The sequence below is a fragment of the Asparagus officinalis genome, chromosome 5, assembly GCF_001876935.1.
Source record: "Asparagus officinalis chromosome 5, Aspof.V1, whole genome shotgun sequence".
Taxonomy (NCBI): Eukaryota; Viridiplantae; Streptophyta; class Magnoliopsida; order Asparagales; family Asparagaceae; genus Asparagus; species Asparagus officinalis.
In genome coordinates, this window is record NC_033798.1 from 99,663,441 (window position 1) to 99,664,263 (window position 823).

Sequence of the window (823 nt, forward strand, 5' to 3'; positions counted from 1 at the left end):
GACAATTTGAATGCATCTTAAAAGGAATTTAACGTATGGGTGAAGATGTAAATTACAATGCGCAAGAGGAAAGGGGACAATATCAGGATGCAGTCTTATCTTATTACAATATCCAATTAAGTCCAAAACATGAAGTCATTAAGCATCTTGTGAATGAAGACCCTTAGTAGGTCTAAGCTTCACCAACACTCATTCTCCCTACACACAACATCTTAAATCTCAATCCTTCATGCAGAACTGCTCAGAAGAAACACCCGTAGCTTCACCTAGAAATTAAACAATACCCAAAGACATGCCGTGTTCATCTCTCTAAACTCCAATCTTGTGTTCAACCTCCCTACTTATAGCTATATATCTCTCTTTGGTTACCATACTTTGTTTCTTTCTCATGCATGCTAATTCCCTTCCTATAGGTTAGTTGTGCTCACAAGTTTGTTATTACAAGCTTGAATATTGATTAGGGTTAGGGTTCATATTATTGAGTTTGAAAAATTTTGAAGGGGGAAGGAGAAAAGATGGAAGGAGCAAATAAAGAAGCTGAGAAATTGCCACCAGGGTTTCGATTTCATCCTACCGATGAAGAGCTGATAACATACTATTTGACTGAGAAGATTTCTGAGTCTAAATTCAGCGCGAGGGCGATTGCAGATGTAGATCTCAATAAGTGTGAACCATGGGATCTCCCAGGTATAATTCTCATTTATTTTTTCATTATGACTAATTTGGTAAGTCAACTTTAAAGGTTTTTGTTAAAAGTAGAATTATTACCATATAGTTCTAAAGGATTTTGTTAGAAATTTGATTAATTAAGTCATGAACGGTA

The 823-nt window shown here is 35.7% G+C and overlaps 1 protein-coding gene across 1 annotated transcript in view; it reads left to right on the plus strand.

Annotated features, from left to right (window-relative positions):
- Window positions 260-823, plus strand: part of LOC109842241 (NAC domain-containing protein 92-like) — a 2,609-nt gene continuing 2,045 nt past the window's right edge. Inside the window, exon 1 of the mRNA XM_020411142.1 lies at window positions 260-734. Coding sequence (XP_020266731.1) covers window positions 516-734 — 219 coding nt within the window. The 5' untranslated portion in view covers window positions 260-515. The remainder of the gene's footprint in view (window positions 735-823) is intronic.